This window comes from Rhinolophus sinicus, chromosome 15 (genome assembly GCF_057876585.1).
Source record: "Rhinolophus sinicus isolate RSI-liver-muscle chromosome 15, RSI-T2T, whole genome shotgun sequence".
Taxonomy (NCBI): Eukaryota; Metazoa; Chordata; class Mammalia; order Chiroptera; family Rhinolophidae; genus Rhinolophus; species Rhinolophus sinicus.
The window spans coordinates 36,097,380-36,121,896 of NC_142515.1; the positions used below are offsets into that span (position 1 = coordinate 36,097,380).

The window sequence follows — 24,517 nt, forward strand, 5'->3', positions numbered from 1 at the left end:
TGATAAACACATCCTAAATTTACCCAAAAATTTTAAGATGAGAGCAGAAAAGATAGGAAGAACACTATGGGAAGCTTAATTAGTGAGTAAGTATTAACCTTGAAAAGACTAAAAACAGAAGAGGCTGAAATATTATTTTAACCGAGTTAAGTGTGAACCAAACCAGCCTCCCCTCTTACTGCACCCCAGCCTAGACACTCATTACTGTCTACTTAGCAGAGTGAGAATCATGAAGAAAATCAGATTAGGTATAAACAAATAAAGAAGGTTTTTATTCTGTACACATTTGAGTGTGTGTGTGTGAAGAGAGTATATTTTATTATATATATATGTATATGTATATATATACATATATATTCTATCATATATAATATTAACATGTTAGAAAACAGTAAAATATTAAATATTATCTCACAATTAAAACATCAAACTTCTAGAAGATTTATTTCAGAAAACACTAAAATATGAACATTTTATTCCTAATCAAAAAATATAAATCTATGTTTTTCAAAGATAACGAATAATTAGCTCATTATCTTTTAAAACGGCATGGTCATGTCTTTTTATAAAAGTAAATAAATCTTCACGTTTGTTTGTTTATTTGTTTTACTTTTTTCAAAAAACACCAGGAAAAAATATAGTATATTTGGCACACTATAAATGGCAGAGCAGAAAAAATATGTATGTAAACCATCTGTGTTGTATTCTAAAATGTTACCAAACCAACTATATTGAAATTCAAAATTATTTGATTTTCACATGCAATTCTGCCTGCATAAATGTTTTGTCTTTTGCTAATATTTTCTAAATTTTGATTACATTTTCAACTCCTAGATTCTAATTGTATATTTATAGCATCATGTTTAAAAGACATTTAGGGAATATTTCAAGGCTAAAGCAAAATTGCTAAGCTTCCCGCCAATCTGAAATTGTGAAGCATTACAAGTGTAAAAGACATCATCGAGTGAATCAAGCTAGTAATTCAAGAATGTTTTACAGAAAGCGAAAATCATGGTACAATCAAGTTATCTATCCTATCTTTTAATGAAGAAAACAATATTGCTGCACATGTGAAATTTGGTCAGAAATACCCACACTACAGGACAACTGTATATTTTGAATATAAACGCTTGCCAATTGAAAATAGCTGATAAAATTGTTTTTAAAAAACCCACAAAATTCTGATTACTGTTTGTACATTATATTTTCACTATATTTGCATATTTATATTTTTCGCTGTGCTAGTGGTTGACTGACAAAACCACAATCCACGAAACCTACTTACTAGTTATCTTTCAGCTTGGCGTGGCTACTTATGGATAATAAAATGTGTAAGAGAAAATATGCTAGGTGAGGTTTCTGAAAAAGGCTTTGGTTCTCTGGAGAACAGAGGGTGAACTCCTCTGGCATTCACCTTTATCCTTTGCTCTTCAAGAATAGAAAGCAAATGCCTAGAGTCGCATCTGCTCTCAATATAAGAACAGATGCAATGGTCTGGAAACCATTAGGTAACAAAAATGAAGATAAAAGTAAATGCACTATAATCGCAGAGCAAGAAATAGACAGCAGGCATCCCTGATGGCATTGCTTAGCCCTTGCACAAGCCCTTTCCTACCCACCTCTAGATTTTGGTTTATTTGAGACAAATAAAGATGCTTTGTTTAGCTACTGTTGTTTGGGTGTCTTGTTACTTATATCCATGTTCCTAAAGACCAATGCTGCCATTGATTCTTGAAGGAGGTCAGAGCATGTCACCCTAAAATATGCCACTTTGGCATATTGACTATTTTGAACGGAAGGCACTTGAAAAACTGCATATACGGGAAAAATACTGTGACCTTTTTTCTCTTAAGAGCAAAAGCTGAAATTCCTATATGAAAGATATCCCCTTCCCTCATACCAGAAGGAAAGTAACATTCTGATCAAGAGCGAGAAGCTGAGATCAAGAGAATTCTATGTAAGCTGACCTTGCTAAAGTAATCTTAATATCCTTTACCCTCCCCACTTAGTTTAGTCACTTTCCCACAATTGCTTCTCTTTGTTCAAAATAATGTAAAAAAATGTAGGTTTCAACATTTCTTTGTGTCTTCATTTCCTTATGGGGGACACCTCGTTATGTAAAACTTGTATTAAATCAATCTGTATGCTTTCTCCTGTTATCTGACTCCGTCAGTTTCATTTTCAAATCCAGCCAGGGGTCTTAGGAGGGTCAAGAAAAACTTTTTCCTCTGTGACATTGTTATTCAAATTATATCCATTAATATAATAAAGTTTGCCCTGATTTTCCAATAACATTCCTTTTAAGCTCATAGTGGTCGGACTTAGTTTAGCTTAGAAGAACGATAAATAACGTGCAAGGAAGCTTCTAAAGAGAGAAGTGGAACGTATATTGCTTCACAAAGAAATGCACATGGGAGAGATCCTATATATGATTAAGCAAATGAGGTAAAATGTGACTGATTAGAAAATCTAACTTATACCTAAACTTTTCAAAGACTCTTTCAGATAAAATGTGAAAATATTGGAATAAAGAATAGTAACAACTTTCTTAAGGAATTTGCAACTTCATAAATTTTCAAGTAATTGCAAATAAATATAATTATTAAAATCTAGAAATCATGCTTTTATCTGCAATCATAAATAAAAAATCTAAATATTTATAATAATGCATTATATGAGATATTTAAGTTACATGTATAATTGTTTTTCAACTATTATTGACAAAATAAATTTAGAAATGGAAAAAATGTTAATGCCAGATGAAATTCCCTGAATATTTTCTACATAAAATTAGCCATCACCAATAAAATATTAGCTCTCTTCTTCCCCAACCCCCTTTTTTGGGGTAGGAGAGGGGGTTTTCCACTATGACATTTTCAAATTATATCTTTGCAATTTGTTTCACACATATTGCTGGTTATCATTCTGATTTAAGAAAAGTCCATCCAACTGGGGTCTGTGCTCATTAGATATCTTTCCTGAGACCCATGATTTTTAAAGTTAAAAAGTTAATTTTACTATAACTTTGAAAGAAAGAAAAAAACAAAAAACTTGCCCAAATGTTTAGATAGTAAATGTGCTATCAAATATAAGAATATTATTTTGTAATCAGTTTCTTCTTTAGGAAACCACTATATGTGCCCACATATATCTCCATCAGTAAAATTATATAAATGGTGAAAGTAACTGAAGAAGCTTTTGTTTGAAATCTAAATGTTTCTTTTTCTACTGCCACTCTCACTATAGACTTTTGAAAGTAAAACAAATTTACTAAAAAGGATCAGCATTTTAAAGCTGAATGAGACCTTAGTGATCATAAGAATGAAAACAAAATTGGAACCTAGAAATGCTAAATGAGGTGAATTAAAATACACATGCAAATAAGAAAAAAAAAAGTGCTCTAGAGGGAACTAAAGTATTCATTTTAACCCAGAACTTCTTTTCAGTTTTTGATATGGACAAAACCAAAATTAGTAGATTGAAACTATGTCAGATATTTTAATATACTATTACTTTCCCATTTGTTCGCTTGTCTAAGAAATTTTATTTTTAAGGCCAGGCTTAAAAGGTCCTAGCTAATATTACCGACATTCATTTTTTATTTATAATGTCACATATCTCAAAGCTATGTATTATTTATTTTTTTCCTATCCTAATGGTTGACCTAAATGTTCCTTATTAATTTTACTTCGCTCTAATTACACCCCTTACTCTATGCTGAATAACTCCTCCTCCTTCTGAGAATTTTCTCCTGTAGTTATTTCCTAGCCAAGTCACCCATTAAATTTTCATCATAAGTCAAGTTCTTCAATTATTTTCTTCTTGAGATTTTCACTGACTTCTTCACATATATTTAGCACAGGCACACTACATTAATCAAAGACATTGCACATATAAAAATTAATCTTAGATTTTATTTTTCTTCACTGATCTAATACTAAGTGCTTTCTACTGACCTCACTATTTCCTAAAACTATTCTGTATATTTTATTTTGTACATATAACTATTTATGTAATGTTTGAAAAATGGCAAATAGCTTATTCTGGGCAGATTGTAATGACCAAATTTAAGTAATTGTCCCTATTTATGTTTCTAACTTTTAATTAAGATGATAAAACTGTCCATGTATAAATTTGATATTTTTAATCATGGTAAAATTTTCTCTGCCATCTTTCTCAAATAAGTGTGAGGAGAACATTATATGCCTTCATCTAATCTATCGCATAGACCAAAGAGGTAATTTCAAGTAAACTGGTGATATGTTACTATTTGAATTGGGTGAGTCTTGCCTACATACCTATACTTATTTTGAAATTATTTCCAGAGGGCAGAGCTTTGTTGCCCCATAAACACTTGACTACAGAAGGAAAACAAGCTGTGGCATAAAAATGGTGAAAACATAGTCTAAAGAAGAGTTGTCAAAAATTGAAATGTTACAATGCTTACAAATAAGAATGATGATGGTTGTGGGTGGGATAGTTTGAAGAATAGTGTCTCATGATTTTAAAATATTCCAGAATGAATCAACAATTTATGTATTAAAACTAAATTTTAGTTTCAGAGGAAATAAAATTTATCTTCTGTAGATTTATGTACCCACTTAAATCATTTCAATCATCAAGGATGAGTTAGGATTCTGAGTGCTGCTTACAAATAACCAGTGGAATCAATAAACTTGTTTTCCCAAGTGCTTCAAAATAGTTATTCAAAAATTCCCATCTGACACATGCCCCCCCCACCAAAAAGAAAAAAAAAAGTGACATGAAAGGAAACAGTTTCAAACATAGTAAAACTCCCGGAGGGCTGAGCTGGAGATGGGCACAATGGAATACTTCCCAGACCAAGTTAGATTCCATTTTCCCCATAAATTGGGTAAGAATGCCAATCCCACTTATCTATTCAGTCAAGTCAAAATTTGTAACATCATAACAGATTCAAAGTATAGGTTCATCAATTTAAAAAGCCCACTGGAGAAAGAGAGTACTGCTCTAAGTAATTATAAGTAGATACTCCAAGTGAAACAGATATTAATTAGATTAATTCATGAATTCGCGATTGCAATATATTGTTTTAGAGTGTAAAACTACAAGGTTCTCTTAGGTTTTTGTGTTTGTTTTTCTTTGATACTATTTTTAAAATCCTTTCCCAGGAAGAGTACTCACCCCATCTGGCCTGCCATCAGTTGCAGTGACAATCAGAATGTAGCGATCGGTGCTTTCCCTGTCCAGTGCTTTCCCTAAGGTTAGAATCCCAGTACTAGTGACAGAGAAAACAAACAAACAAATGAGACAAAAATATATTATGTCGCAGAGAGTCTTCCTACTATCTTAAACTATGTTTGATATGTTTTTCCCCTCCAGCAAACATAGCTTGACTATGTAAGATGTTTGATTCTAGGATTCATGATGAAAGTTGAAAAAAGGCTTTTAAGGCTGCTGAGCTTCTTGGCAATATTTTTTTTAAAAATGCCAAATTGAATGAGATAACTGAGTTAATTCTCTATCCTTCAAGAAAAGAACAAAACTACTTAATTCATTCCAGGAAGAAAGATATCTGTCTTGTTTGTGATTATTTCCAAGGTAAAAGACTCCATTATAGCACTTCCATTATCCTTAGAGTCAAGGAATGGTTTCTGATAATTGATCTATATCATCATTCCCATCCATTGCCTCATATGTGTCCATTATGGAAATGCAAACATCTAAATTCCATCTTTGACAAATCCTAGTAATTACATTTTATTTTTTCTTCTTTTCTAATTTCAAAATAATTGAGGCTCATTGTGATTAGAAAATATTCGGTGGGATATTAAAACTTTTTACAGATACTATGTTTTTTTATAGTATTTATTTTTATTCTCTATAGAACAATATTTAAATACACTGTAATTGCTTTCAAAAGAGGAATCAAACTACATAGTTTCATTTTTTAACAAAACATAATTTTATGACCATTTACTCTTTCATTTTATAATTAATAAAAACAAACTGTTTTGTCCATACACCAGCAATTTTACTCTTCTTTTGAAATTTAGGTGTTTCTCAATTTAATTTATTATGTATACTAGAAGATGAACACCCTTCGGGAAAATTCTTATGCTTTTTTAATATTACTGCTCACCTAGTCACTATCACAATAAATGCTTCCAAATAGTTAAGTCTATACTCTCCAATGTAATTTGTTTTGTAACAGTTGGTCACCTATAATGGTATCTAAGATGAGTTCTACATTTATATCTTTGATATTACAATCTGACATTGTACATGACATTTTAATTACAGCCTAATAAGCATCTACTGTGGAGGGGAGACTATATTAATATAATAAAACATTAAAATATTTAATAAATATTTAAGAATAAAAAGATAATTAATTACTGATTAATAAAAGGCTTTCATTTTAATGCAAGTATTTTTATTGTTATAGTGGAATTTAAGCAACTGACATCACAAAAAGTTGAGTAGAGAGAGTCAATGCCAACGAATCAATTTCAGAGTCTTACTGAGTTTTATTTTGTTGTTGTCAGTGATATGGACTTAATACATATTTTATACATATGGCATGGCTATGAAAAACTGACTTTGCTTTGTGTACATTTTTAAATGTTTTGTCAAAATAATTGAAAACCAATTCCCAGAGTAGTTCATAACAATCAGGTTTGGATCAACTTCCCACATAACAGATGGTTCAGATAATCTCATTTTAAAATGATGTTCAAAGAGAAAAGTAAGACATTTATTGAATCTGAGACTTATTCACGAGTAACTTAAGAAAAAATAAATCTGAAAATCTAGCCATAGTACAAAAAACAAATAAAGATAAAATTTGAGTTATTGTTTTCCATTTTTCCCCTTAGTTTAAGGTTCAATACTTTATATTCTTCCTTGTACATTGAATTAGAAAAATCACTAGAAATTTATATATTAATAGTATTTCCATTTCAAGCCATATTATACATAAACAGCTAATTTTTCATGGTCTGGTGATTATTATGGACATAGTCTGTTGCTTGAGATAACATGTGCCTGTGGCCCAATGTAGTAGGCAGTTGGACAGGATATTTGGGAGGTAAAGACAGAAAGAAAGAATACAGAGCATCTTTTGGTATTCACAGATGAAAGACTAGTTTATGGATGTACACAGCATCCTTTCATGAAATTTGAGAAATAACTGGCAAGGAGGAGTCTTACTACCAGCCAGATGGATATTATAGAGCAAAATACATTGGGCTAAAGTTTGGAACACAGTCAATCTTGTAAGTTCATATATTAAAAATACATAAGAATCACTTTAGATAAAACATCAATAACAGTGCTACTTAAATTTACATGATTGAAAATATATTGCACAGGAATGATATCAGTAAAAATGGTGAAGTAGGCAGTTTCAAGAGATGGTTTCTCTACAAAAAAACATTGAAAAATGAAGCAGGAAGGATCAAAATCAACTTTGAGAGAAATCTGGAGAAGAGTCAAAGGCTGACAGCAACCAAATAAATGCAGAATCAAGATAAAAGCAACTGAAAATGGTAGAAAATCCTTCTGTCATTTTTACTTGCCCATGCTTCCCCCCCTCCCCCCCGCTAGCTTGGAGTGGTCTTGAAGATGGTAGTCAATATTCCCAGTGTGACACTCTAGTCCCAGTTTCTGGAGGGAGCAGAGCTATCCTTAGTCCTAAAGAAGTGTCTTTTGCAACTAGTCAGGAGGCTTTTTAAAGGAATAATACACAGGTTTATCCATCTTTTGCCTAACTCAGAACTCACTCAAGGCAGAAAAACAGTGGGTATTCCTGGAAAACATTGTAAGGCAGGGAAAAACCTACAGCCACCTGAGGCAAAAGATTACAGTTGAGGCATGCAATAGAGCTCCAAAAGCTTGGGAGGAAAACCTGCATAGAGTTTCTTGGAAAATTAGGGCATTCAAAAATGCCCATGTATACTGGGGCATAGAATAAAATTGAGAGTCCAGAAATAAACCCATACATCTGTGGCCAACCGATTTTCAACAAAGATGCCAAGATCATTCAATAAGGAAATTATAGCCTCTTCAACAAATGGCCCTGGGACAACTGGAGATCTACAATTGCAAAAGAATGAAATTGGACTATTTATACCATATATGAAAATTAAATCAAAATGAAACAACAATCTAAATATAAGTACTAAAATTATAAAACTTTTAGATGAAAATACAGGGATACATATTAATAATCTTGGATTTGACAATGGATGTTTAAATATGACATCAAAAGAATGAGCAGCAAAAAGAAAAAATAGATATACTGGACTTTATAAAAATTACAAGTTTCGTGCATCAAAGACTATTATCAATAAAGGTGAAAAACAAACAAAAAACAAACCTACAAAACGGGAGAAGATATCTGCAAACTATATATTGAATAAGAGTCTGGTTCCCAAAATATACAAGGAACTCTTACAACTCAACAACAAAAAAGACAAATAGCCCAATTAAAAAACAGGCAAAGGACTTGAATAGATATTTCTCCAAAGAAGTTTAAAAATGGCAAACAAGCACATGAAGAGATGTTCAACACCACCTGTCATCAGGCAAATACAAATCAAAACTACAGTGAAATTCCACTTCACACCCACAAGGATGGCCACAATTAACAAAATGAAAGATTGGAAAATAATGTGTTGATGAAGTTGTGAAAGAATTGGAACCCTTGTATGTTGCTGGTGGGATTGCAAAATGTTTAGTCACTGTGGAAAACTGCTAGGCAGTTCCTCATAAAGTAAACACAGAATTACAATATGACCCAGCAATTCCAATCTGGGTATATAATCAAAAGAATTTAAAATAGATACTTAAATACATACACATATATGATGATAGTAACAGTATTCATAATAGCCAAAACATAGAAAAACAGTCTAAATGTCCATTGATTTATGAGTGGATACACAATTGTTTTATATACTTATGATGGAATATTATGCAGCTATAAAAGGGATTATGTACCGATGCATGCTTCAACATAGGTGGATGTCAAATCATTAGGTTAACTAAAAAAAGGCAGACACAAAAGGTCACAAACTGTGTCATTCCTTTTACATGAAATATCCAGAGTAGATAATTCAATAGAAATAGAACTCGCTTTTTTGGTTGCCAGAGGCTGAGAAAAGGGTAAATAGGGAGCAACTGTTTAGGGTTAGGATTAGGGTTTCCTTTTGGAATGAAGATATTTTGTAAGTAGATGGAACTGGTAATTGCACAATATTGTGTCTACCAAATGCCATCAAATTGTTAACTGCAAATGGTTAATTTTATGCTATGTGAATTTCAACTCAATTATTTTAATAATATTGAACAGGATTTTGTTACCATACTTGAAGGCTATATTCCTAAAATGCATTCTGATTGACAAAATCAAGTCCTTTTAGACAATGAGTTAGATTGCCTAACCACAAAAATGTTGTTCAAATATTGTTAAACAATGTAAATAAAAAGTAGTAGAGGGTATCTACTTCCAAAAAAACAACCTGCTATCATTTAAAACCTGCTTCTATAAGTAACCATTTTTGAAAAGTGCATTGTTTATTAAGAAACACCGCAGCATCCACACTATGGACTGAGAGAGATGACCTCACAGGTTTCATGCTTTATATTCAATGCTCCCTTTAAACTTTTTCAGTACTTTCTACTAGTGTGATTTAACATCATTAACGCTTACAAGTGTCTGAATCTTTCACAGATTTATCATGTTGCTTTTGGGCATCATGTTCCAGGTCTTAAAATGATAGAGATGTTAGAGAGTATACCTCAAAATGTGTGATTGCTTCAAGTTTGATATGGCATTCCATGTTAAACAGTAATTAACGATTAACAAACAAAGACCAGTAGAAGCAGTTAGGTATAAGTAGCATTTTAGAGGTAAAAAACGATGGTAGCAGAAACTAAGCTGGTAGAGAGAAGTAGTATATATTTTGAAAGCAGAGTTGACAAAAAAGAAAATATGTATAATCTTCCTTATATGTAATTTAATCTCCAATGTAACCATAAAGTCCGAACTGATGTGAAAAACATAATGAAGCTTTGAATTTAATGTCAAAATAAATTTAGTCACGTAGAAAGAAAAAAAAGTGCCAGTGAAGATAAAACACATTTCAAATAAAATTCTAACAAGGGGCAGAAATAACTCATTGAGGTTCTTTTGTTTAGCACTTAGCCTTTATGTTACGTCACATACTCTATGCTACAATGATGACAATCTATAAGAATTAATCAACTTATTGAAATAAATTACTTAAATATTTGGCTATTATTCTTATAAAGAATGCTTATTTACATCTTAATTAAATGTTTACTTATATGTGAATGTCTACTGGATATATATTTCTTGAATCATATGCAACTATCAACACAGACACTATAAAAATTAAAATGATGCAGAACCACAGAGATCTGGCCATGTAATACGCGATATTAAATGATTTTCATAACAAATGGTTATGATTTTTAAGGAACAAGGCCTTGTTCTTTAAAGAGTGAGTTTCTTTTTGGCTATATGACTATTCTATTCATTAAAATGTATATAATAATTCAACACATTAAAATGATTCATCACTACTAATATTTTTTAAAGAATTACGAACGTGTTTGGCATATTTTTATTTCAATGGAAAAAAGTAAAATAATGGTATTGTAATGAAGATTATTGCTAAAAGTTGCATCATAACAAAATAATATTTAAAATGAACAATGATATACATTTTTAAAAATTGCTTTAAGAAAGACAATGCAACCAATAACAAAATTTTCATGAACTGAAGTGTCTGAAAAGGCAGAACACAATTTCTTTCCTATTGTTTTCTGAAAGAGTACCTGGATTATTAAAATTCTTACATAGAAGTGGTGGTGCAAATGTGCACAAATACCCCAAAAGTTTCAAAGAGGGGAGGGACTGAAATTTCAATTTTTCCCTATTTCAAATGTGTTGAACTATATTGCTAATGATCTAGGCTAGCCTGTAAATATCAGTGAGATCAACAGTAATGAGGAAGACAAAATTAAATGACCAGAGGATAGAAAGGAATGGGCTCAGTGCACTGGACCCTAAATCAGCAATGGTCACCAAAAGATACCATGCAATTCTTGCAGGCATCTGCCCTATTCTCGTTGTCGAAGGAGAGCAATGTTTGCCACCCCAAAATATGCTTCTTTGGGTGGGATATCAATTATTTCAAGCTGTTTATTTTTAAGAAACAAATGACTCAGGAAGAAACTTTCCCTTAACTTCCTAAAAAACTTTAGATAGAGGACCTCTTCCGGAAAGGGAGCTATTACCATAGATAAAACTATGGTTTAATATGAAACTAGGTGTGATAGACAGGGAGGAACTTTTCAAAGCCCATTTGATCAAAGTCTTCCTTGTGTTTCATTATTAAAGAAGGCCCAGCAAACATTTGTTTTACTTAACATTAGCTTTTCTATCTCCACGTGAATTATCTTAGCCCCTTTGAAATCACATACCACTATCCCCCATTTTCTACTTAGCTCAAAATAGCATTTAAACCTCAACCTAATTTGCCTGCAGGCCCTGTATTCTATGGACTCTCTACATGTACATACAGAAATAAATTTGTTTTTTTAATCCTGTTAATCTGTCTCAGGTCAATTCAATTCTTAGGCCAGCCAGAAGAATGAAGAGAAGTAAGGGGAAATTTTCCACTCCCCCACACTGTCCTGGAAACAATTTGCATTTAAAGAGATGGCTGTCTGAAATGACCTAAACACTGTAGTATTAAGAATTGTGGTTAATTTTAACTGAAAAAAAACACACAATCAAATAAACAAATAAACAAACAAGCAAACAAACAAACGAACTGTGGTCAATTTAAACAGAGGAGGCTGCATTGACATCTTTCAGACCTTAAAGAACTTCTGCGATCCTATTAGGTGTCTCTGGTTTCAAAAGTAGAGATGGAGAAGTAGTAGAGAAATGGTTGCTAGGGTAGCAGCACAAGTGGAGAATTTATTTTGTAAAATTGGTGTCATCAGATTTCACAACAAGCAGCTGTAAAAACCTTCAGCGTCAAGGGAAGAACAGATAAACACAGAAATAGAAATTCTTAACAGTGAGGGTAAAACCTGGGTTTCCTGCTTACTGGGGCAAGTAAAAGCATACCAGGTGTGTGTGTGTGTGTGTGTGTGTGTGTGTGTGTGTGTGTGTGAGAGAGAGAGAGAGAGAGAGAGAGAGAGAGAGAATAACAGTTTTTTTAACATATAATTCATATGTCATCAAATTCACCCATTTAAAGTGTCCTATTCAATACATTTTAGTATATTTGCAGAGCTGTTCCACCATAACCACAGTGAATTTTAGAACGTTTTCAGCACTGTATCCATTAGCAGTCACTTCCCTTTCTCGCCCACCCCCAGACTCAGACAAACACTAGTATACTTTTGGTCTGTATAGATTTGCCCATTCGGGACATTTCATACAAAGGCAATCATACCATATGTGCTCTTCTGTGAATGACTTTTTTCACTTAGCACAGTAATTTTAAGGTTCATCCATGCTGAAACATGCTTCAGTATTTCATTTTCCTTTATTGATGAATAATATTCCATTGTGTGGATATGCATGTTGTTAACCCATTCATCTGTAGATGGATATTTGAGTTGTTTCCACATTTTGATATTGTAAATAATTCCGTATGAACACTTATGTGCAACTTTTTATGTGGATGTATGTTTTCATTTCTCTTGAGTATATATGAGTGGAATTGATGAGTTATGTGGTGACTCTATGTTTAACATTCAGAAGAAATGACAGTTTTTTTCCCCAGAATGAACATTTTATATTCCCAGAAAAAATACATGAGGATTCTGATATCTCAACATCCTCACTCATACTTGATACTTCCTTTCTTTTTCATTATAGCCATTCTAAATGCATATGAAGTGGTATCTCATGATTAAATTTGCATTTCCCTAATGACTAATGATTATGAGCATATTTCTATATGTTTATTGGCCATTTGTATATCTTCATTGGAGAAATGTGTATTCAAATTCTTGTCTATTTTTATTTTGATTATTTTTGTTTATTTTTGAGTTCTGATAGGTTTTTTTTTGTGTGTGTGTTTTTTTTTTTTACATATTCTTGATATACCCGTATATCCCTTATGAAACGCATTATTTGAAAATACCAGGGTTATTTTCAAAATGTATACAAGTGGACACTTTGGTCAATGTTGCTCAAGGAGTAGTTTGCTGTAATCTGAAGTGTCTGCATGCTGATGGTAACTACTTTGAGCACCTCTTGTAATTGCAGAGGTCAAACGTGCATTGTATTCATCTTTTGTTATTGTTATATATTGAGTATTTACAATTTTAATTGTTTTTCCCTTTCTTAAAATGTGTATACATTTTTTGGCACCCTCTGTATTTTCTCTCAGTCTGTGGGTTGTCCTTCACTTTCTTGATGGTGTCCTTTGAAGCATTTTTTTCCCAAGTTTTGATGAAATTCAACTTATCAGTCTTCTAATTAATCACTTTTGCTTTTTACATCATATCTTTGAAAGCATCCTCTAATCCAAACCAAAAATATTTACTTTTGTATTTTATTCTAAGAGTTATACTATATTTAGGTCTATCCACTTTGAGTTAATTTTTGCAAATAGTATGAGATAAAGATTCAACTTCATTCTTTTGCTGCTGTCCCAGCTTCATTTGTTGAAAAGATTATTGTTTCCTGATTGGATTGTCTTGGCTCTCATTTTCGGAAATCAATTGGCCATAAATGTTAGGAGTTATTTCTGAACTCTTAAGTTTATCATAGTGAACTATCCGTCTCTGCTTATATGAGTATCACACAGTCTTGATTCCTATTAAATTGTATCTTTTTAAAACTTTCCTTTCTTTAATGATTGTGAATTATAGCTAATTTATGATTTGTATTTATCTATGGGGGGAAATTCAAAGTAGTTAAGTCTTTCCATTTTTTAAACAGAAGTTTATTCATCTGTGAAATCTAAAAAATTGTGAAATCCTGTTTTTAGGCATAGTAACTCATGGTTGTAACAACTGATTTGATGTGAAATTGCAGCTGTTCCCTCACAAGGCCAAGTGACCACACAAGGTTCCCTTGATTTGGCATCATGTACCACATGTTTCTGAGACTGAAGCAGAGCCTAGATCATTCACCTTTTTTTTTTTTTTTTTTTCCATCTCATAATCACGGGCTATGTTCAGGTTTCCATTCTTTCAGGGAGAAAAACCACTCATGGACACACAGAAAACATCAGAGAGGTAGCAAGTACAACGCTTTAACGACCAGCCACATGTGACAGCAGAACAGTTATTTGCTATTGCAGAAGGAAGCAAATGATCTCGCTGCAAACATCAATTCCTTCTTACTGCCTGCTCCCAGTTTTCTCTATAGTTATGATTAATATTATCTCTAAGATGTTCAGAGAGGTGAGGAGAATGACACTTAAATAGAGAACAAAGAGGCTCAGCATGGACATGCAATATTGTTGTGTTAACTTTTTTAGAATATGCCTATATTACCCAAAAATTGAATGATGGACTTTGGTGGTACTTTAAATGTTTTTTAATTACACTTTGTCTTACAAAATTCCCTTTGAGTGAATGATTTAGTGCCAAGTTACTCTTTGTTATTATGAGTAGCTGACAATTTTAAAGGGATCTAATTAATCCCAGGTTATACCTGCAAATGAAATGTTTCCACCTCAGTGGATTTTACCTAGTAAAAATGTTAAAAATAAATAAATAGTCACGTGGGTAAAATTTCTGGATTCAGAATTATCTGTCCCCCTTTTCTCATTAACATTCACTAGAAAAAAAATTAAAATAAAAGTACAAACAGCTGAAAGCCTCTGGTTAGAAGTCTGTTCTCTTGCTACCAGTACATTGTTTAACGTTTAAAAAGAAAAAGAAAATCAGCAATCATTTTTAACTTACGTTTCTGAAAGATTAAAAACTCGCTGAGGATCTCCTTTCTCAATGGCATATGTTATTGGGTCTCCCTCTCGATCAGTTGCCTTCAAGAGAGAAAACATAATTCACTTAACAAGTAATTGATATGGCTCCAATTCAGTACATTGTGGAATATGGAAACTTAAAAAAAAAAGAAAAAAAAAGCACAGAATATCCGTAATACTCTTGTAGCATTAAGGTTAAAAGTGAGCTAATAGCACAATGTAATACAAAGATTATCATATCTGATCCTCCAATTTTTTTGGCATTTTATGTCAGTAGTAACAATGAACAAAAATAATGTCTTCTGAACATAATCTTACCTGATGGAGAAATACAATAATGACTTTCTTAAGGTTTATGCATCTAATTTTGCATGAGTCTGGGTCTCTGTTATTTAAACAAGTGTGTTAGACTCTACATAAATATTTACAGCATATATATTTTTCTTTTTCTGCTGTATTGTGAATATACCAAGTCAGGGAAGCATTATGGTTAAGAATCCTGAATTTGGATCTAGAGAGCCTGAATTTAAATCCAGGCTCCACTTATTAATCGTGTAATTATTTCTCCATGTCTTCACTTATAGAATGAAGTCTATAACAATACAAAAGTTACTAGATAATGGGAGGTTTGTTAACATAATCTATGTTGAGGCAGAAAGACTAACATCTGGTACATTTTAAGTTTCCAATTAATATTACACATTTCCCCCCCTCCTTCACTCAAGTCAGAGAAGATAAAACCTGTAGGTTCTTACTTTGAGTTTTGTGTTTTTTTTTACCCAAAATAAAGACACACACACTCTATTTTGTGGCACTGGATGCTTGAATTTTACCTTGTAAAGCTTCTAATAATTCCCTTTTCCAATGAGCCCTTAAATCTAATTATGGAAGATACAGGTGAAGAAAGAAATGTGGCTGATATAAAAGAGATGTGAGAGGGATCTCTCTAAGTATGATCTAGGGAGAGAGGAAATGTCTGAGAAACGGCTAGAGGAATTTTACTTATAGGTTACTGGCCTGGCAAAGATAGCAACCTCTCTGACTGAAAGGTACTGACCTTGAGTTGGTATAGGGGTAGTTGTGTCTGGTCCTTTTAATAACAATAACTGTCCTGGCAATAAGAGCCTGAGTGTGAAATTCCACGTCCACACCAGCAGGGAGGCAGTTTTTCCTGATAGATGAGATGGCTTTCACATGCATTACACAACCCCGATCATAGACTGAGTTCTAGCAGCTACCACAATTGGTAGATGGCCAGAAGCCTCTCTTGGACAACATAAACCCCAGAGTTCAGGGATAACTGAATAATAGCAGATCATATTTACAAAGTGCCATGTTCTGTGGGAGAAGCTTTGCAGGATTATTTAATCTGTGCCTCACAAACGTGTCTTTTCCAGGAAACACTTCCTTCATGTGGATTGCATAATACCATATCCATCTGCTTTTAATTCTACCTTATCAGCTACTTCTCATTTTCCTTTGCTGATTGATCCTCATCTATAAAACATATTTACACTGAATCATCCCCAGAGTTTTGTCCTTGGACTTCACTTACTTAGTCACTACATCCAATTGTAGAATTTCAAATACTATTTATATGCTGAAGACTCACATACTAATATTTCTCACCCAGCCCTTTTTCTGAATTTCAGACATATTCTGTTGCTTACTTGAATCACAAATTAGATGACTTATAAGCATCCCCAATTTAAAATGTTAAAACTCCCAAATCCTGATCTCTTTCTCACCCCTCCCCTCATCAAGAAACAATAACCTGCTGCTTTCAACATCTTGATTATCTCAGTAAATAGCAGCAGCTGCATCTTCCTACTTGCCCAGACCTCATATCTTGACCTTAGCTGATCATTCTTACTCCCAACTGTAACCCATCAGCAAATCTCATTGGATATCTTTAAAATATTTGCTGTATCTGAAGTCCTTCCCTACTACCATCTTCCTCATGGGTTATGGCAAAAGACATCTAACTGGTGGCCTTGCTTTCTCCCTTGTCCCCTCACTGCAGTCAATTTCTGATTAAGAAGACAAAATAACTGTTTCTTCCAAGCCAGGGTTTCATTTCTTTGGGTAAGACTATTGCATTTTACACACACACACACACACACACACACACACACACACACACACACACCACAAATGGAATTAAATAGTAAAATACAATGCAATAATAAACTACCAATGGTAATATCTTTGAAACATTCCATTTAAATCTAAATCTAAAATTTTAATTTTGTTAAGTTAATTATAATGAAAGTCTAAGAGAAGAGAGTAAGAAACAGCACTTTTTAAAACATTGCACTCAATGGGATTAATAGATGTTTTTTTTTTTTTTTTTTTTACTTGCCAGAAAAGTATTAGTAAAGGAGATAGAATGGAATTCAGATAACGATACTCAGTTAAATTTTGAAGAAACACATAAGTATGCTGTAAGGAGACAGTATTTTATCAGTAAAAAGCTCACATTAAACTATTTTTGTTGTTTTCTGCTTTCAATTATTGTAACCTGTCATATTTTTACAGATATTATCATTTCTTTTTGTTTGTTCTTTGCTATGTGTTTGTTGTTGTTGTTGTTTAGTGAGAGACAATTTGTCCTTTGTTTTCATAAATGCCAGAAAAAAATAGATTCTGAAGCTATCTTGCTTTGTATAAATAATTTTAAATCTACATTAATGTTGAACCTTTCTTAAGTAGATCTAATGTATCAGATCTACTCTAATATTTAATATTATTTTTGTGTGGATTAGGTCACTATGAATTTTGTTATGCTACTACAATAATAACACAGAGGAATTCCTAGAGGACTCTCATTTATTTATTTTTTTTTTAGCCAAATTAATTACTTTCAATGCCTGAAGCATCTTGAAATATTTTTCCTGTTTTATTTGACTATTAAAATGCTTCAGGCTTTCAAACATTGTGAGAGAAAATAATTTGACTACTTCATTCTTATGTGAGGTTATGCCCATATTGGAAATGTTGAAGACCCAAGATATCCTTATTTGAATGTTTAATTCTTTTTATCCTCTTAGCCAATTCTTTGTTTTTGTTTCAGAATCTGTGGCAAATGGTATAGTAATTAGAGAGGATTATAATTTCTCAGTCAAATAAAAAGAGGGAATGGTGCTATCTGGATCAGAGTTCTTAAATCTATTTATTACAAGTGTTAACTCAAGTAGAAATACCATGTATCTCTATTTGCAATATCTAAAGGGAGAATTAACACATTAAAAAAAACAGAGACATCAGCAGAAGCAATGATTCTTGGAGTAGTAAGATTTGATCATGTGCATATATGTGCCCTAATATATGTTTCTAAAAAATTTATATCTATCTATCTATCTATCTATCTATCTATCTATCTATCTATCTATCTATCTATATCTCCAGCATTCTCTAAATGATGAGAAGTTTATGTATGATATCAAAGAGTGCATCTTTAAGTTAAAATGTATTGACGCCTTACTACATGTCAGAAACTGTATTTGCATGTCTTTTCTTATTTAAGCCTCATAATAACCTGAGAGGAAAAAGGGAAATGCAAAATAATTCAGTTATATTACTTTTTCTGACATGATTCTAATTAGAGGTCTTTAAAATATACTTAATTGGAAGATACATTTTTTTTTTTTAATCTGGAGACAATAGTAATTGTTTTGTCTTTAAAAAGCAGAGTGTAATTTGTTGTTGTTTTTTAGTATTTTTCATCACGTGGCACATAAGATTACTACTCATCCTTAGTACAAAAATATTTCTTTCTTTTTTTTGTCTTTGTCAAGTCAAATATGAGTCCTTTATTCTACATCTGAGAGAAGTATGATAGCATTCATTTTCCCTGGGCTTACCATAGATCTAACTAGGTACTCTCTGGAACCAGCCACCTGTGTTCCAGCCCTGGCTCTATCATCTATTCCCAGGCAAGATACCTAACTCTAAAAGGAAAATAATAATAATAATAATAATAATAATAATAATAATAGTAGTAGTAGTAATAGTAATAGTAGTATAGTATTCGCTGATTAACACAACAAATATTTATTGAATATCTGCACTGTGCTAAGCACTGGGACTTCAAAAGAGAACACCACAGAGGGGAAAAATCTTCCTTTGTGCAATTTGCATTATAGTAAGGAGAATCTGATAAAAAAAATTGCAATACATAATTTTCAGATCCAAATAAGTGCTCCTAAAAAATAATTTAGGAGGGACACATAGGGAGCACAGGGTAAAAGGGTTTGTTTATATATAGGTTGTCAGGAAAGCTATCAGGAAAATGTGCAAATTTGGCAAACGCTTTTAAAAGGTGACACAGCAAGTCACCTGGGAAAGGGCATTCCAGGCAGAAGGTACAGCAAATGAAAAGGCCATGAGTTGGAAAAGCAACTAGTGAGTTGAGGAATAGTAATAGACGGAAGACTAGCTCCTATTTTATTTGGCCTCAGGTAAACAACCTGAGGTTAAATATGAGGTGTGATCAAACAATATGGTGAATGTTTAAATAGAAAAATATGTATTATGGTAAAAGACACATTGTCATTAATCCCCTTCAAAATATTTCCCCTCATTTCATACACACTTATTCCATCATTTTTGCCACTTTCTGAAGCAGTTCTTGAAGTCCTCTTTCGTGAGTGTCTTTATTTGCTGTGTTGCGGCTGCCTCGATGTCCTGAATCATTTTGACATTGAGGAAGAGCCAGAAGTTGCACAGTGCCAGATCCGGTGAATAAGGTGGATGAGGACACACCGCAATGGTTTTGACAGAAATTGCCATATACCAGAAGCGATGTGTGACACAAAACATTGTCATGATGGAGGATGATTTACGGCACACTTTAAAACAATCTCTCAATCGTAGCTCACACCCAGCTGACTTGCACTGAACAAGTTGAAAATTGTCACACACTGTTACTAAAGTTCAAGGTGCTGCTTCCTGTATTGAAGATCCCTGCCTTTCTGTTGGATGGCACTCGGCGGCAGCATTCACCATATTTTGTGATCACAATGGAAAGTCTCCATGTGACACATCACTTCTGGTATGGCAATTTCTGTCAAATAAAATATTATGGGTGTGTCCTCATCCACCTTATTCACCGGATCTGGCACCGTGTGTCTTCTGGCTCTTCCCCAAAGTCAAACTGACCGTGAAAGGTAAATGTTTTGTGTCGATTCAGAACATTGAGGCAGTCATGACAGAGCAACTAAAGACAATCACAAAAGAAGACTTCAGAACTGCTTCAGAAAGTGGCAAGAAGGGTAGGATAAGTGTTTTCAAAGCAAGAGGGGGTATTTTGAGGTATATATATATTTACACATTCACCGTATACCTCAGGTTAAATGATTGAGTAAAGCTCACTTTGGAAAACTATTGCATAATGGAATTTAGTCACTTGTTTGCTGATACAAGTTTAACAACATGATAGATGAGACTAAAGCTAGTCTCTCCTTTAATTTTTGCATGCAGGACAAAAAATATCCTTGAAGATCTTTTTATAGTTTGCTCCACCAGATTAATCACTGCATCAAAATTTAAGCCACTGTTTTTTTCAGAAGCACCAATAGTGACACAAAAATATTAATCAATGTACTTAGGCACAAGAAAATAGAAATGTTGAAAAAAGAAACAAATGTTCTCTAAACTAATATTTTGTTCATGTTAAAGATGAACACAACTGTCAAATACTATCTGGTAGAGTACACTTGTGCACACAGAATGATTCTATACATTTCACAGGATATTAAGACAAAGTACCTGCCCTTAGGGATTCTAAAGTATATAAAAATCAATGGATTTAGATGATCTTCTCTTGTCTGACTTAGGCAAACAAGTTCTGGTTTATGTTATTAAACTACTGAAAGCAAGAACTGAAAATTTCAGTTTAGTATGTCAGTGTTTCTAAAAATGTTTGTGTGTACTCTTGGTGTTAAACTGCTTGTCCTTTAATAAAATATTCATATTTATGAATATATTTCAATATAAATTAATGCATACTTACAATGTCAAGGAGTGTTTTGTCATTTATGATTCTGATATAAGGTTTTCTTTTTGAAATAAGTTTATGTAAAAATGTCAGTTTATTCAATTTTCTAAAATACATAAAAATATCATGATAACTAATATACAAACACAGAGGGTTCCAAACAAAATGTATACACATTTTAAGAAAGGAAAACTGTGTTAAATTTGTAATACTCAATATATTCTGATAACAAAAGAGGAATACAAGTCACGTTTGAATTCTGTAACTACAAGAGGTGGTCAAAGTGGTTACCATCAGTGTCCAGACATTTCTGATTACAGGAAACTACTGCTTGAGCAATGTTAACCAAAGTGTCAACTTGTATATGTTTTTTTTGGTACCCCCGGTATAGCTGAAACTTGGAAATGCAGCTAATGTAGAATGACTTTTAATCTTGTCCATCTATTATACTTCATTTCACTACTTTTTTTGCTCTCCGTCTTTCTTATACAATTACTTAACACTTCCTCTTCAGGTCTCCTTCTCATCTCACCCCATCTTTATTCTCAGCTGGTGATCCTGATTACTATTTCACTTAAAAATTGAAGCAATTTTCCAAAAGCTCCTGAGATTTCATATATATACCATACATTCTATCTTTTCTCCTATTACTGATAAGATACTGTATAAACTCCTATTTAGGACAAAATTTTGGGAAATAATTTTGCATTCTGTTTTTTCTAATTGTTCTCGTTCTCTCTTAAAACCACTTCAATCATATTTTAAACCTTCCCACAATTACTGCACTGAAACTGCTCTTTTCAATACCATCAGTAAATTCTATTTTAGTAAAATCACTGATTGGTTCACAACTCTTGGTTTTGTTTGTTTGTTTCTTTTTCTTTTTTTCCTTTGGACATTTTTAACTTGACTTGTCAGCAACACTAGACATAATTGATCTCTCCCTTTTTCTTGATACACTTTTTTCCCTTAGCTTTCAGAACATACATTTCCCTGGGTTTCCATTACTGTTCTTCCTCATCTCCTCAGGATCTTAAAAGCAGTCTTTGATTGTCTTCTACACTAACTCCCTTAAGAACCTCACCAATATCAAAGTTTTAACAGTACTTAAGTGTTCAAGATTTCAAATGTATATTTTCAGTCTATACTTCTTCCCCAATTAATACCCAACTATCTAAGCAACACTTTAGTTTGATGTCAGAAGACATTTCAAATTTAATATGTATAAAATTGTTTCACTCTTCCGCCAACATTCTTTTCATTCTGGTTAATGAAATGCAATATTTCTAGTTGCTCAGGATATATCTTAGTAGCCATTCTTGACTTCTATCTTCTCTCCCTATCCAATCATCAAAAAACTATAGTTTCCACCTACAAAATATAACGGGATTGAAACCACTTCTCACCATTTCCAGAAATATCATTCCAGACCTAATCTTGACTACCAAAATAACACCTTAACTAATTTCATTTATTTCTTACATGCATACCCAACAAACTATTTTCAATAGAGTATCCATAATGATCCTTTAATTGTTTTTAAAGTTTATTCATGTCACCGCTCTACTCAAATTCCTCCAATTATTAGTCCCTAATTTCATTCAGAGAAGTTATCTCAACACCTCCTTACTGGATTAGTTCATGTCTATGATTTTCCTCCTCTCTTACTTTACTCCAGTCCCACTAGTATCTTTGCTTTTCCTCAAACACAGTAGGTAGCCCTGAACTTCAGGGCTTTTATACTTGTACCTGAAAGACTCTTCCCCAGATACTCACAAGACTCATACCTTGACTTTCTTCATCTTTTTGCTGATGTCACCTCAGTGAAATCATCACTGATCAAATGGTTATCTCCCATGTACTTCCTCTTCATTTTCCCTCTTGTATTTTTTTCGAAATAGCATCTGCCACCTAAAATTTTGTGTAGCTCACTTATATGTTCTATTAGTTTTCTGCTTCTCCTACTAGAATGTAAACTCTACGAAGGCAGATCTGTTGTCTATTTTGTTATTGATATGCCTTAGTGCTTACATTTTGGGCCTGCATTTGCACTTCTTATGACTGAAGGAAGTTCAACAAAATAATAGTAAGCATAAAAAAGGGCATAGAAACCATAAAAAAAGAACCAGTCAGAAATAAAGAATACAAGTACTGAAATAAAAAATACACTAGAAGGAATCAACATCAGATTAGATGAAGCAGAGGATTGACAGCAATTTGGAAGACAAAGTAGCAAAAAGCACCAAATCAAAATGAGAAAAAATAAAAAAATAAATAAAAAATATAGATTAAAGTACTTCTCAGACGACATATACCATAACACCATTTGCATCACAAGAATACCAGTAAAAGAAAAGAGACAGCATGGGATGAATTCAAGAACCTATTTGAAGAAATAATGACGGAATACTTCCCTAACATGGTGAATGAAATAGACATACAAGTATAGGAAGTGCAGAGTGTCCAAAAGAGGATGAACCCAAAGAGGCCCACAGCAAGATGCATCATAATTAAAAGTGTAATTATAGATGGAGAGTATCCTAAAATTGTAATTATGGAAGGAGAGAATCCTAAAAACAGCAGGAGATACATATTAGTTACTTACAAGGGAGCTCCTAAAACACAGTCAGATGATTTCTCAACAGAAACTTTGCAGGCCAGAGGGAGTGGCACAAAATATTCAAAGTGATGTAAAGCAAAGACTTACAACCAAAACTGTACCCAGAAATACAATTATTTAAAAATGAAACAATAACAAGCTTCCTAGACAAATGTAAAGGAATTCATCACCACCAAGCCAGTATTATAAGAACCGTTAAAGGGACTTCTTCAAGAAGAAGGGAAAAAGCAACAACAACATAAGTATGAATAATAAAGTGTCCCCACGTATCTATCAACAATCACTTTAAATGTAAATGGATTAAATGATCCAACAAAAAGTCATAGGGGGAGCTGAATGGATAAGAAAACAAGACCCATACAAATGCTCTATATAGGAGACCCACTAGGAGACCCACTTCTGACTTCTGATCTAAAGAAACACAGGCAGAAAGTAAAGGGACAGAAAAAGATACTGCATGCAAATGGAAAAAAAAAAAAAAAAAGCTGGGGAGCAATATCAGACAAATAGACTTTAAAACAAATCTTATAATAAGAGACAAAGAGGGACATTACATAATGATACAGGCATTAATCCAACAATAGATATAACTCTAGTAAACACTAATGTAGCTAAAATTAGAGCACCTAAGTATATAAAGCAAATATTGACAGATATAAAAGGAGAGCTCAACAATAATACAGTAAGAGTAGGGGACCTTAACACCCCATTGACACCATTTCTCAAACATTATATTTTCTTAATCTGGAGCTTAAAACAAGATTTTTTTTTTCTTTTGTGTTAGTGAGGAAGGTGTATGAGTGGAGAAATCACAGAAATGAAGAGTTTTATTCCTTTATGTTCTTTTAAAAACTGTTGTGGGATTTAGTGGGACCATGTATAACAATAAGTATTCAAAACTGTAACAAGAGACTTTTCACTCTTCAG

The 24,517-nt window shown here is 32.8% G+C and overlaps 1 protein-coding gene across 1 annotated transcript in view; it reads right to left on the minus strand.

The window, feature by feature from the left end:
• Positions 1 to 24,517, minus strand: part of PCDH15 (protocadherin related 15) — a 1,316,677-nt gene that overhangs the window by 192,446 nt on the left and 1,099,714 nt on the right. The window contains exons 20-21 of the mRNA XM_088791982.1: positions 14,953 to 15,032; positions 5,164 to 5,257 (exon numbers count right to left, since the gene is read on the minus strand). Coding sequence (XP_088648108.1) covers positions 5,164 to 5,257; positions 14,953 to 15,032 — 174 coding nt within the window. The remainder of the gene's footprint in view (positions 1 to 5,163; positions 5,258 to 14,952; positions 15,033 to 24,517) is intronic.